Genomic DNA, 12,901 nt, shown 5'->3' with positions numbered 1-12,901 from the left:
ACTGGTAACGCAGTCAAATCAGTAACTACACATTTATTATTTTGGTTAAAGTGGTTAAAAATGCAGTACACTCATTAGACCAAAGCCTTAAGAGGAAAATCACAAAAAAAACAAAGCTGCAGTTCAACCCATTAGCCTTAGTCTTTAAAATCCAATTTGGAAGAAAGAAAAAACCCATTGCTCCTCAGTTTTCTTCTTGTTTTTCATCCATCCACAAATAGCACTGGAGAACTGGACAGTTTTTCAGCTGAGATAAACACAAGAAGCCTGAGTTTGTCCACCAGAAAACAATATATATGTTTTTTACTGATGGGTGGGATTATATGTAATTGAGTCCAGGCCGATGATAAATCCAGGTGGATTCATTGCTTACAAAAAAAATCAGCAAATAAAACAAAAACTTAATGAGGAAACAGTGATATTTTCAATCCTTGTTAGGCCCTACTTGTACAGATTCTTAGTTAATAACAGGTTAGAGAGTAAATCACAGTTTTTATTCACTGTCCACCAGAGAGCCCAGTTCACTGGAATGAATACAGGAAGAAAGGCCTTGCTGCTCAGTTAGATAAAAGGAGAAGAAAACACAGGGAGGCTGAAGGAGGAGCTGTTAGCAGGGGGTATGAATGGTACAGAGATGGGTTTGCTGGGTGAGGCTCTGTGAGGTATCATGACAGAATAAAAGAGGTTGTATGTGTTTGCTGCCTGAGATGGTACAAATGTTAACGGTAAGTATGTATTTAAAAAAAAAAAATCAGAACAGAGCTTATGACTGAGACTGATATTTTGATGAGAGAAAGAGGTGGGAGGACAAAGGCAGAGAAGGAAATGCAAAAGGCCTGAGACCTGCTGAGAAAAATGGAAAGATCAAATGAAAGGACATTTTGGAGTAGAAGGAGCAGAGCTGGAGGTGAGGTGGATGAAGGCTAACGGTAGTCAGGCACACTGAGTTTTGAGGTAAAGGCTGGCAGGTCTGGTCCTCGCATGGAGTGGAGCTCACCTGGGAGATGGTTGGGCTTTCTAGGCGTACATGGTCAGCTGGAGCCACTAAAGATGGACACAAGGAAGAGGTTCATTGGATTACGGAGCTACCAGTGCTGACCTTTTAAATGAATGTATCTACATCTGTGTTTTATAATCCAAGATTAGTACCTCCAGGACACTGAGCCTGATGGTACCATCTCCATCCTTGTCAAAGGCCTGGAACGCCCCTGAGAAGAGAAACATCACACTGCAGCTGCAGTTCAACACGAGTGTGGTTCATCTTGTATAAGGGGCAAAAGAAATGAAACTACACTTTGTTTTAAACACAAAGAAATGACAAAAACAATGTTTGGAGAAACAAATGCCATTTTTACTAATCCAGTGGGCCTGTCAGTCATGTCAGAAGCAAAGTTCGAATAAAAATGATAAAGTACATAGAAACACCACAGTCTAATCTGATTAAACTGACTGAATCTGCAGGGGACTCTTCCTATAGCCTCCTGTGCAAGTCTAGACAACATAGAGTACACTCATGTCAGTACAGCTGTTTCAGTTTTTAGATGATTTTCTTACATTATTATGCATTTCATAAGAGTTTTATTGGCAAATGAAGCAAATTTATGCAAAAAGCCTTTCTGTGTGGAGCTTCCTCCCACAGTCCAGAAACATGCATGGAGGTGGGTTAAATGGTGATTCTAAATTGCTCGTAGGTGTGAATGTGAGCATGAATGGTTGTCTGTCTCTATGTGTTATACCCTGCAACAGACTGGCGACCTATTCAGAGTTTACTCCACCACTTGCCCGATGACAGCTAGGATAGCCTCCAGCCCCAAACCCTGATTTGGGTAAGTGGAAGAAAATGGATGGATGGAGTCAGTATTCACAGTGTTGAGGTACGTCTTCATTACTTCTGCAGTTTTCTCTGGGATACCGGATATCATCATCTGGGACATAATGATTGATGGTGATCCATTCCTGCCTTTTCTGCACTCCAACTTGATCACAATTTGTGGGCTTTTGCTCGTCCACCTGATTTTTAAAGACTCACTATCCCAAAAAAGCCCTAAAAATCCACCCTTAAAAAGCAGGTTAAAGACCATAATTCCACTAATTGTGATCAGCTTGGGAGCACCAATAAAGCAGGAATGGATCACCATCAATGAGGATTTGGTCCATAAGCTGATATCCAGAGAACTGCACATGTAAAGATGAACTCTTTGCATAAATTTGATTTATTTGCCATTCTCAAATGCTTATGATTGTTCTTCACTCTAATTTAGAAACATGTAAAAAAAATAGTTTGAATAAAAGCTGAAGTGGCAAACTTTTGGCCATGACTGTTAACTTTCCTTTAAGGTGAGGTACCGTAAACAGACCCACTGTCTTTCAATTACATCTCATTATTTAACTTTTAACCTTTTGTATGGTTCAGCCTATGAATCAACATTTTCCCAAAATTCAACCTGAATTATTTGGCATCCTTGGAAACTTGTCTTGGAAAGGGAAATGTGCTGTTTTGTTTGGTGTAGAGGTTATTCTCTAAAATGTCAGAAAAAAAAATATGAACTCCATCTCACTGACTTACTGAACATGGCTTCGAGCCGGACCAGACAGCTGATGAAGCTGTCGAAGTCGATGTTCATGCTCTCGTTTGCGTAGCGCATGGTGATGATGTCGTAGAGCTGGTTGTTGAGACGGAAGCCTGAGCGGGACATGAGACACATGACTGTACAGTGACAACAACATTTAGAGGATGAGTTGAAGCTGTAATTTCATATATTTCATATAATATTATACCTCATTTCTTTATAATTGGAATGGAAAATGGGAAATAGGTGCAGATACACAGAAATAGATGATATAAGGAAAAAGCCGTTTGTACAATTCTAAGGAGCTTGAAAGTCAGTATCTGGTATGACTTTTTCTCCCTGTGTCCTTTCCTTAAAAATAGCTTCTTGACAGCTCCCCTTCTACTGAGATCATTTGCTAACTAAGTTGTCTGATTCATCACTTGACTTAGGTGCATTTTTTATGCTTGAATGATTCATAGGCCAATGTTAAGTGGCCAAACAAACAAATCATTCCTCTGAAAATGGTAAGGTATAATGACTGGACTAAAAATGAATACAAAAGCTGCAGACGTCCAAAGAAAATCTCAGAAAGCCTGAAGAACTATTGCTCAAGATCGCTTTAAAAATTACAAGCCAGAAACGAGATGTGGTTCAAGACTTTTGCACAGTACTGTATTTGTGTTTTATGCTATTACCTGCATCATTGACAGCATTCCTCATCTCGTAACTGTTGATACCGGACTGGTCGGTGTTATAGTGTTTAAAAATTCCCTGAAAGAAATCAGGTATGATCGGTATGTATGACAATAAGCTGAGCAGAAGCTTACTGCAGAACGATTCTATAATTTCTGATATAATAATAATAAACTGAAACCTGTTTTCTCACCTGCCACTGTTTGATCTTATTCCACAGGTGTCTGAACTCCTGAAGGTTGAGTCTACCGGTCCCATCCATCTGAGGAGACATAGTTAAGACTAAAATGGAGTACCGTGTCAGTCGTGTTGTCACATTTGAGTGGTGCAACAAGGCTTTTCTCAGTTAGGCAAATTGAGCCAAATGAAATGGGGGAAAAATCATAACCTTGCCAAAGTAAACACACAGACTGCTTAAAACCACACAAAGTTAGAGGTTAAAAGCAAATGTCACTGTTTTGTGACTGAAATGAGGCCTAAGCCCCATGAGCATCCATCACAGACCCTGCCTGGGTCTCGGCAGGTTGTGCCTCCTACAGACAACACAGCCAGCCCGATGCACTCGATACAAAGGATACGTCCATCAGAGCAATCATGCTCCTGCAGCTCTCCAGGCTGAAACCCTCCGTCTTCAGGTCCTTGTCTGGGAACGTAAAGAATGAAAACACTTAGAGGATGACAGTTAAAGACAGCATGCTGCTATTGGCCTTTCCTGAAGTCTTTAAGTGCTCACTTTCAAGCAGATAAAATAGTATTTTCTAGTGTTATTGATTTTTCTTGTTTCAACTTTTGAGTTTTGTTTTGTATTTATCGTAAGTGATTCCCAGCAATAAAGCTGCAGCTTTCAGTTAAATTCCTGTGTGTGAGTCCTGCATTTGGGTCCTACATCCTGCCTGCCACGCAGCAAACCATGACAGCTGTGTTCAATTCCCTTAATTACCTGCATGTGTATAAACAGCCCTGAATTAGATAAAAGGTTGAGAAAATTGGTGGCTGATGGATCAAGCAGGGACTTGCCTGCTGTGGACTGATGTGTGCGTGTTTCCTGTAAGTTTTATAATGGCGGAAAGTTCAGCCTATCAGACTGGACTTACGCTTGGTGATCACTCTGTTGAGAACGTTTCTCAGTTCGTTGGCTGTTATTTCCATATCCTGTGAGAACAAGTAGAGCAGAGGGGGACACAAATAAAGAAGAGACAGGAGATTACTTTCCAAAGTACAGCAATCACCTAATGTTTTCTGCTAATGAAAGACAAATTTAAAGCCTCTCTTCGTCTTTCTGTACTGACCTCGCCGCCTATCTCCTGAAAAATAGTCCGGAACTGCTGGTCCTCCTCGCTCTCTTCCCCTGCTGAAGCTGGTGCTGGCTGAGGCGTCATTGAGCCACAACGCATAAGAAGGAAAAACTCTCAAGATGATCCTTTCCAAGTTATTTATTTTTTACATTACAAACTGGTTATATCCTCAATTCCAGAACAAAATAAGATAAACTAAAGCAGCTGAAGCGTTTTGCTGCTTATTTCTGTAACTTGCCAAAGTAACCAGACACTTAAATATACTTGGAGGAAATATTAAGGCAATCCCTGTGCTGCAGTAGCTCTACACACTCTGGAAAACTAAGAGGACACTTACCACTGGATGATCAGCCTCGATCCTGTTCTCTATCTCCCTGAGTGAAGACGAACAAACAGCAGTCACCACGGTGACACCATCATCTCATCTGGACTATAAGCCTCTGCTTTTTTTTCTTTTCTTACTGCAGTCATCAAATTTATTCTCACCAAATTTTGCATGAATTATGTCGATGTGCTGAATCTATAAGTCATCTGACAGATTTATTATAAAGGAGTTTATAGGCTTATAGTCCCCAAAGTCACATTGCACTAAAATATGAAAATGATTGCATAAAACGCTTAATGGAGCTGTTAGTTTTGTATCACCTGCTGCTTCCTCCAGTCAAGTTTTGTTCTTCCCGATTGTTCTTATTTTGGGCAAACTTGATTGTCACTTACCAGAACTTTCCATTTTTAATTAGTTTAAGTAATTTGTGACCTGCATAGCTAATGGTGTCATAGTATACTGTGATCTAAAGCCATGTTGGGTAATTCAAAGCCCATCCGTCTCACACCCTGAGTCACACCCAAGTCCAGGTCCATCAGTGTTCAGGCCGCCTCTGCATGCTGTCTGGTCCTCTGGGCAGCAGAGGGATGGTTGGGGGGGTGCAGATGTTTGTTGAGGCTTGGTTATGCAGTACTGAATATTTAGAAAGTTTACCAGATCATCCCCAAATCTGAAGATGCTTGTCCTAAAAAAGATTCCATAACAGCTTCGAACTCGGGCCGATTTCTTCTGATTCTACAAATCAAATCGCCGTTAAAATAGTTTGTTCTTGGTGGTTTGTGTCCCACCCACCAAGCAGAAAGTCCCACCCGCATTAACAGACACAGAGACCCGCACACACAGGGTAGAGAAATGCCTCATAAACTCCAAGTCTAATTAAAATGCACATACAGTTGGGCTGGGTATTGTTGTCATTTTATCTATTAGATTGTTTTAGGGTTTGTAAGGCTTTGCAAATGTGTAAATGTCAAACGATTGTAGAAAAATGTAATGACTCCTGGGCTCGGTGGGAGGAAGATTTGACACTATATAAATAAAACTGAACTGAACTGAGATTGACTGTCTTTATAGTACAGGACTCAGAAGTAAAATGCATTGATCTAAATACAGGCACCGCAATATAATATATTTAATAATTTCTGTATACCTCTTTGTTTACCCTAACCGTTATTGTATAACAGATTCTAATCTTAGAATCTGAAATACTGCTGTTCTGTCAGACACAAGGTGATTTTTGGCATTATTTAATGCAGAACGATAAGTGCCCACCTTTTTGTTTCACATTTACTCGCAGGTTAGATTTAGGTACTAAAAACATTCGGATACTTTGAGGAAAAGATAAGTCTGGGAAAAAATATACCTCATTACGTTAACCCTGCAAAAAATGAAAACTGAAGCTCCCCCACTGTGTGTTGAGATTTCTATTACCGTGAAGATCAAACCCTACCCTCGTTATTAAAGAGTGCTTTGACTTTATCTTTGACAGCCGGTAATAGGAATAAGTTGATAAAGAACTATCTTAGCAAACAGCCAATGCGCTGTATTCCAATACCCAGCCCTACTAAGAAATATAAGATCAGAACATATCCAACTACAATTCTGCACCATACTAGAAGGAAAACTACTTATATAACCATTCCCACCTCATGGCATCTTAGGCCACCCTGATCACCCTCTCCCACTCACTCTGAGGTGTTCTTCTTTTCAGAGAAGACTCGCAGGATGAACTCTCCCTCCTGATGTGGCTCATATGTGGAGGGGACTATGACGTACTCGCCGGGGCTCAGGCGGAAACGCTGGGTCACCTCGCGCAGGTTGATGTAGGATTTACAGCGCGCCTTGGAGGAGTTGAATAGGAAGAAATCCTTCTGCATGTGCTGCTTGTTTCCATGCATCTGGTTTGGGGTAGTCACAATGTAAAGAGCAGAAAATGCAAAATAGTACAGAAGAATTCCATCAGAGTTAAAGTTGGTGATGAAAAAAGAAACTGGAAGAATGGCTATGAAAATATAAAATGTAGGGTGGAATTAACTCGCAAACTGCTGAGAATCCCTTTCATGCCTTCCTTACCTCCTTTGGCACCTGTCGAGAGAAAATAGCAACATCAGTAACAACATTAATTACATTAACTACTGCAGAATCAAACCGACGTATCTTTGTCTGTAAAAAAAGTAAAGCTGTGAAAGTAAATTAGCAACAGAGGCTGGAAAATGTAAAAGTCTTGGAACAATGATTAAGAACTGAAGTGGATACCTCGTAAATGGCGAATCCGATGGTGAAGAGGTTGGCTCCCATCTTGCGCTCTTTCCGTCTGTTCTTCTGCATCAGCGCCACCACAAAGGTGCAGGCCACCTCGTTGTCCTCAGGGTCATCATCCTCCTCCAGCAGGCGAAGGCGGTACTGAGGATTGGTCCAGAAAGTGTCTGCAAGAGAGTTGGTTACTGTTCTCTTACTCTCTTATCTATAATATCATATGCACCATTTAAAAAGAGGACATTCAGGTTCTTTATGCATTATATTTTGGGAATGAAAAGTGCCTAAACTGGAAATTGCGGATCCAAATTATGCACTGGGTAAGCCCCAGGATTCCCTTGAGAGATTATATGTCTCGGAGGGCTTGGGAATGATTCGGGAATGATGGGTGGGTGATGAATTCTGGGGTTCTCTGCTTAGACTGCTGCCTCTGTGACCCGAAACCAGATAAGTAGTAGAAAATTAATGGGTGGAAGGTGCATTATTCTTCAGCCAGTATAAAGCTTATTCACACGTTTGGTGTATTAGTAAAGTGAAAGACCACTCTGTTCTTCTTTTGTGAGAAAGGATTAACAAACATCTGTACAGCAGATTACCAGGATAGTTCCTGCATCCTCCAGCGGAGCAGCCTCTCACCCAACGCCCCTCATTCACAGAAACCGTCCACTTGTGGATCTTATCATCCTCCAACGCATCAGGGGTGAGATTACAGATCTCAATCTTGGTGTAGTTCTTCTTAAAGTCCTCAAATGACATCCTGTACAGGAATTCAAGAGACCAGGAAAGATTATGGATTCAGACAACTAACTGTAGTAAAAACTGTAGATCTCACTTACCAGAATTCTCCATCTTCTGCACTTTGATGTTGAAGCTTCTCCTTTTCAGCCTTAGAAAGTGTGGCCCACTCCTTGGAGCTGTTTGGAAAAATATCTGTTATAGTGAAACAGTCTAAAGAGGGATTAAAGTAAAATACTGAGCTTTTAACTAAAGTAGGGTTAAAAATTGTAAAAGTTAAAAATTCCTTACTTGTCACTCCAGGGACCATTCCATTCCACCTGACCCCACGGGTTCCTGAGACGCACCAGACGAACTTTAGACTCCTTGTGCTGAGACGGTCGGCACTGTGGTATTTCAGAGAGACTCTCAGGTTTAGTATGAGCTCACATTAACCCATCATCTTCCAGTTTTGCTCACATTAATGCAGCATTCATGGCTTCAAAGTGTACAGCCGTACACTCCTGTTAATTTTTTGCTAAGCGGTTGGTGTAGTCTCGCTGGACAAAACACACTACTTTACCTCTTCCACTGCTGTCACAGAGTAGGCATGACCCTTCACAAGTCCCGTCACCGTACGTGTCTCGAAGCGGGCAGGAACCAGGGACTGCAGATTAAAAAACAGGTTATGGAAGTTTAATGGGGATAAAATGAAAAAAGTATGCGAACACCAGCACGACTGTGCATAATGACAATTTTGAATGAGGAGCCTAATAGCAGCTGAAAAGCTTGCTTTGATTTTGATGACACCTGGTGGCTGAAGTTAACATACAGTAGGCTTTAATCAACTTCATCTTTAGGTGAAGTTAACAGTGGAGAAGATGTCAAAGTGTAAAAGACTTGAGTGAGACTGTGATGCGCGTCTTTAAAATCTGAGCACAGCGAGGTGGTTCGACTGCTTTAGTGTAAATTTATCAAGAATAAAACATCCAACACTAATACTAGAGAAGAGGTGTGGAGAGACAACAGTGTCTCACATCGATGGAGCAGCCCATGAGCGACCCTCTCTCCAGAGCTTTCTTCATGATCTTGTAGAGTTCTTTGGGAGCCTCCTTCATCTCGTAGAACTCAGTGACTCCACCAGTGAAGTCCTCCATGGCCTCGGTGGTGTTTCCACCCTTCAGAGCCTCATAAGAACCATGAAGCCTGGATCATAGAGAGAGTTTTTGTCCATTTAGGCATTAACTTATCAGCACACCAATAAAGCCCTTAAATTGACTTTAGGAAGTTAATTTTGTATAAGGATGTCTAATAATGTGAGCAATTCCCACAACCATGACTGCATGAATCATAATGTTTAGAGCTATTTGTTATATTTTGTAACTTTGTAATACTTAATATTAGTAACAATTTAATTTAGTTCAGTTAGTTACTGTTCTTACAGTCTTGGAGCAACTGTGACCATTTAATTTTCTCTGGGATTAATAAAGTATTCAGATTCTGATGATTCTGATTAAACAGTTGAATAAAACTACCAAAAAGCACCATTTTGCTCTGCTTTTCCCCACTCGAGCATAAAGACACTCACTTGGCATAGGCCTTCTCCAGCAGGGCACTCCAGAACTCATTCCTCTCAGCGGACTTAGTGAAGACCAGCTGGTTGTTGAAAGTTGGGATGCGGTCATCGATGATGACATCCACCCAGTCACCATAACGCCAGAACTGATGAGCAGAAGGACATCACGAAGGAGAAACAATCCACAGAATCACGTATTAAACGGGAGGACAATAATATATTTAAAGTGTTGCCAGGAACCTGTTAAGTTGTGCGAATATTTTCTTTTTTAATCAACTCATCTTTAAATCTAAAATATGTCACAAATCAATGAAAAACATGGCTTGTATAGTCATCCACAGTGAAGTCTTAAAATTTCAAAATCTCCAATCACGTATGACTAAGATCAAACTCTCATATGTGAGACACTAGAACCAACAAATAGAAATTTTGCTTGAAAGTGGCTAAAATAATAACAATGCCAGAATAATTATTAAAAAATAATGCATAATGTTCTACCATCAACTGCTGAATGCCTCATTATTTCCTTCATTAATCTTGATTTTACAAAGATGTATTGACAAAAGCCAAAATAAACTGGGGCACTGTGGAGAACATGAATAAAAAAGAATGGGAAATCTGAAGTTTTTAAAAATATACGCAAGTTTTTTAAGTTGATGTCAACACATTAGAGTCTTGCATCACCTTGGTGGACTTTGTTTGCAGTGTACTACTTTGCCTTCTGTGGATGCAGCTATGAACTGTGATCACTGGTGCTGATTTTGCAGTGATTTTCACTTGGATGCAGGGATTTCTCTTAATAACACTGTAGAGAATAGAATCCTCAAATATTTCAGTTTAATTTGGATAAATATTGCTCTTAATTAGTATATTATTAATTCTCTCAATCAGCTCTCAGATCTTTTGCCCATTATTTTTGGCTGTGGTTCACATCTAATGCATGAACGGATGAAGGGATGAATGAATGTTGTGCATCAGTCATGCTAGGACCTGCACACTTTTCTTAATATGTGGTTTTATGCAAAGCATTTTGGGTGTCTTAAAGCTTTAAAGAGCTACACAAATATAGTTACTGTTATTATTAATAAAAATTTCAACCAAGGATATTGTTTGAATAATTTCAGGGTTGCAGGCAGGTGGCTCTGACCTGGAAGTGGAAGATTCCAGAATAACCTTCTGAAAAGCTTTGGTCCGGGGGAACCACGCGGTACAGAAGCTTCTCATTCAGGGTGAGACAGGCAATAGCAGCCAGCAACCAGCAGTCACCTGGACACAGAAAATTACTTGTAATTATGTCTTTTGAAGCAGTTATTCCACTCCTAAATTTGATTTTAAAATCTTCTCCAGTGCAGTGAAAATTGTGAGAAAAAAACCCCTCAGCCTACATAAAGAATATGAAGTGAAATTTTGAAAATCAGATGAAACACAGACAGGAAATTCTCTCCTGAACATTTCTTGTTTTCCAGGAGTGAAAGATCTCTGCCGAGTGCTGATCTTTGTTTTTTGGTTTTTTTTGTCAGGTGTGTAGCAGGGTGTTAGCTGCGAAGGGCTGTGAACAATGTAAGTTTTTCAATGGTTAACAGTGTCTACCAGGACTTTTGTCCCGTTTGGACCCCTTTATTTGCTTTCTGAACAAAACAACAATGAGAAATGCTGCTGGCTGGATTCCCTTCCAAAAGAGTAAGCACAATATGGGGAGGCCACTGCAGGCTGAGAGGCCGTGTGGAGGGGATCGCTGGGATATTTTGCCACCCTGTTAATAAAGACTGTCACCGCAGACTGTGTTGGATCTGCTTTTGCCCCAATCCTGTCAAAAGTCAGATGCTGTCTGAGTAAAGTTTGCTAAAACGAAATTGAAATGAAGTCCCTCCCCTTTTCCCCCTTTGAATTGTATTAAAATGCTCACTTCACATAATAGAAATCACCTGGTATTGCCTGATGTTGTGATCTAATTGTGGGCCTAAAATTCCAGAGGAAGTGTAATTTACCTAGATCTCCCTGGCAGATATCTGTCCTACTGGCTCCTCCAACGATGAACTGAGGATTTTCACAGATTTCCTGCAGAAAATAAACACAAATAGTTTACTTCGGTTAAACAAGGAACAATAACTAGTCTTATAGCAGTTATGTATGTCTCTGAGTCATAAGGGTGTAGTATTCTCCACATACTGTGAACTTGTATCTGCATGACTTATGTAACACCAATCTTATAAGAGAAAATAGACTAAAAAACATGAAACAGACTTAATCCCTCCCAGTTTGTTTGGGAATGCAGTAAATTCATCCCATTTCTTCCTGCTAAAAGGGAGTTTTTCCTTCCCACTGTCGCCAAGTGCTTGTGATTGTTGGGGTCTCTCTCTATTATTGTTGGGTCTTTACCTTACATTATAAAGAGCCTTGAGGCGACTGTTGTTGTGATTTGATGCTATATAAATAAAACTGAACTCAGTTTCTTCAAAGCTGAACATCTCCATCTGCATCTCCAGGTAAATTTCCACAGCAGCAAACACTTCTCACCATAAAATAATTCCTTTTTCAGGCCGGAAAAATACAGTTTCTCTTTGCAGCTTTCATTTGCTGTGTACCAAAAATAACGTCCCACCTCCCATGTGTCCATCCCCTCTTTATTTAACTTCAAAGTGCCTCTCCATGTGCCAACAGAGTCCCCCCTCCTACCTTGGGCCTCTTCCAGACGATGTTCTTGACCTTGTTGGACTTGTGTCCGAGCTCCTTGAAGCCCAAAGACTCCACAGTGGCCGGAAAAGTCTCATCCTCAAACAGGATCTTCCTCTGAAGGAACTCCTGTTTGAGGGTGTTATAGTCCTGGCCGTTGAAGCGCAAGGGCTTGTTCAGAGATCCTTCCCCGTCTCTCCTCTCTCTTTCTCGGATCAACCGGTCGCAAAAAAAGCCAGATGGCGTATAAGGCATCTTGTCTCAGGCTTTTTTTTTGGAAAAAAAAAAACTGGCTTTTGCCACTTGTACTAAAGTCTTACAAGCCAAAAGGCCTGGCATAAATCCAAACAGCTAATATGTGATTGGCTCTCTCTTGGTGTGACGTCCCCCCCTTTTCTTCGTCACAGAGTAGATGCAAACGCTTGGTGTGAAAGAGATGTTCACTTCACATGCATTCACCTTTGCATTACCATTCACACACACACATATGCACAGAAACTCGCATATCACGTAAACGTCCATTTGATGCATCCCCATTGGCCAAAGTGAACAATGATTTTTCCCCGGCAGTGGTGCTCCGATGCCATCATTGTTGGGTGACACAAAGGCCAGCGGGCCGCGACAGAGGGCATGTAAAGAGTGGTCCGTAGATGCCCTGCCTCAGCAGAAGGCATTCAATCCATTTAAACCTATTCTCAATGGAGCTCAGCATTGAGCAGTCTCAGCATAACTGGAGCAGGCTAACACTATGGACAGCCATTCGTTTTTAGCTCTGGTAGGAAAAGTAAAAACTCCATCTAATCACTTGGGTTTTGTTAAA

General features: G+C 40.8%; 1 protein-coding gene across 2 annotated transcripts; it reads right to left on the bottom strand.

Moving 5' to 3' along the window:
* Window positions 1-18: 18 nt before the first annotated feature.
* capn3a (calpain 3a, (p94)) lies at window positions 19-12,862 on the bottom strand. 2 transcript variants are annotated; one of them, XM_039603627.1, is made up of 21 exons: window positions 12,085-12,862; window positions 11,397-11,466; window positions 10,556-10,674; window positions 9,421-9,554; window positions 8,870-9,038; window positions 8,416-8,499; window positions 8,145-8,239; window positions 7,955-8,032; window positions 7,715-7,875; window positions 7,119-7,288; window positions 6,936-6,947; window positions 6,552-6,760; window positions 4,878-4,914; window positions 4,535-4,612; window positions 4,340-4,397; window positions 3,815-3,888; window positions 3,439-3,507; window positions 3,248-3,323; window positions 2,567-2,683; window positions 1,150-1,208; window positions 19-1,044 (listed from the first exon to the last, which is right to left on the bottom strand). In XM_039603627.1, the coding sequence occupies exons 1-21, from the start codon at window positions 12,334-12,336 to the stop codon at window positions 1,018-1,020; spliced, it is 2,148 nt and encodes a 715-aa protein (XP_039459561.1). In that variant the 5' UTR covers window positions 12,337-12,862; the 3' UTR covers window positions 19-1,017. The 2 variants fall into 2 exon arrangements, with proteins under 2 accessions (XP_039459561.1, XP_031592842.1); XM_031736982.2 differs by having other exon boundaries at window positions 3,824-3,888.
* Window positions 12,863-12,901: the final 39 nt, after the last annotated feature.

This window comes from Oreochromis aureus, linkage group 19, assembly GCF_013358895.1.
Source record: "Oreochromis aureus strain Israel breed Guangdong linkage group 19, ZZ_aureus, whole genome shotgun sequence".
NCBI classification, from domain to species: Eukaryota; Metazoa; Chordata; class Actinopteri; order Cichliformes; family Cichlidae; genus Oreochromis; species Oreochromis aureus.
This window is presented reverse-complemented; position numbering and strand designations above follow the sequence as displayed.